The sequence below is a fragment of the Morone saxatilis genome, unplaced genomic scaffold (assembly GCF_004916995.1).
Source record: "Morone saxatilis isolate NCDOM2014 unplaced genomic scaffold, NCSU_SB_2.0 Contig10, whole genome shotgun sequence".
NCBI classification, from domain to species: domain Eukaryota; kingdom Metazoa; phylum Chordata; class Actinopteri; family Moronidae; genus Morone; species Morone saxatilis.
Genome location: NW_023339652.1, coordinates 17,567,839 through 17,568,858, shown reverse-complemented (window position 1 = coordinate 17,568,858; position 1,020 = coordinate 17,567,839). Strand labels below are relative to the sequence as shown.

General features: G+C 42.2%; 1 protein-coding gene across 1 annotated transcript in view; it reads left to right on the top strand.

The window, feature by feature from the left end:
* aldh1l2 (aldehyde dehydrogenase 1 family, member L2) overlaps window positions 1-1,020 on the top strand; it is a gene marked incomplete in the record, with an annotated part of 18,207 nt that overhangs the window by 6,236 nt on the left and 10,951 nt on the right. The window contains 2 exon segments of the mRNA XM_035673228.1: window positions 326-491; window positions 745-846. Of these exon segments, the coding sequence (XP_035529121.1) occupies window positions 326-491; window positions 745-846 (268 nt within the window).

Sequence of the window (1,020 nt, the reverse complement as noted above, 5' to 3'; positions counted from 1 at the left end):
AGATTATCCGTCTCATGTACTATTCTGAGAACATAGTGATAGTTTCAGTTTCAATATTTTGACTTGGAACTATCTATGATATGATTCCAGTCAAACTAGTATGTCGATGTATGAGAAGCGATGGTAGAAAGCTTGTTTTTTTCACAGTCTTATCAACAGTCTGTCATTCTCTCCAGGTGCAATCACATTTTATCTTTCCTTTATCTGAGTCTGCTCCATTTGCTCAGCTTTATGGTCCACTTTATATCCTCTATCTGCTCTAAAAATACCTGTGTTATGGCACTGCTCCAAGTGTGTTTTTTTCTGTGTATGTGTGTGTCACTAGGACCCTGATCCACGGTGATAAGAAAGCTGGCTTCACAGTGTTCTGGGCTGATGATGGGCTGGACACCGGACCGATCCTGCTGCAGAGGGAGTGTGCTGTCGAGCCGAACGACACCGTGGACACGCTGTACAACCGCTTCCTCTTCCCAGAGGGCATCAAGGCTATGGTAACCACCTGGAACTTCATATTTTTGATTTGATCACATAAGGAGTGTAATCAGGAGTGTATTATCAGCATGCATTTTTATAGAACCTTTTTCAAATAGAGTAATCAATCAAGTAGTGAAGACCTATTGAAACATATCCTCATAATGCCCAGTTCCCACTCAGCCTACTCTATTTTTTGAGATTGTCAACAACATGTTAACATAAACTTCACAGACTGAGGTGTCTCACACACACGCTGTTTCCTTGGTGCAGGTGGAGTCGGTGCAGCTTATCGCTGATGGAAAGGCCCCTCGAGTTCCCCAGTCAGAGGAAGGAGCAAGCTATGAGGGCATTCAGAAGAAATCCAACGCCAAGGTGATACATATATGCACATCTTTAAGTTGAGCAGTTATTTTATGTACTTGCAAATGTTGAATACGATTTGATGGATGGATGTTAAGGGGTTAAGTATGTAACTATGGTTTTATGAATTCTGGATGACCATCAGATGTGTTATGTAGGCGTTAACATGGCTGAAACGCATCCGGT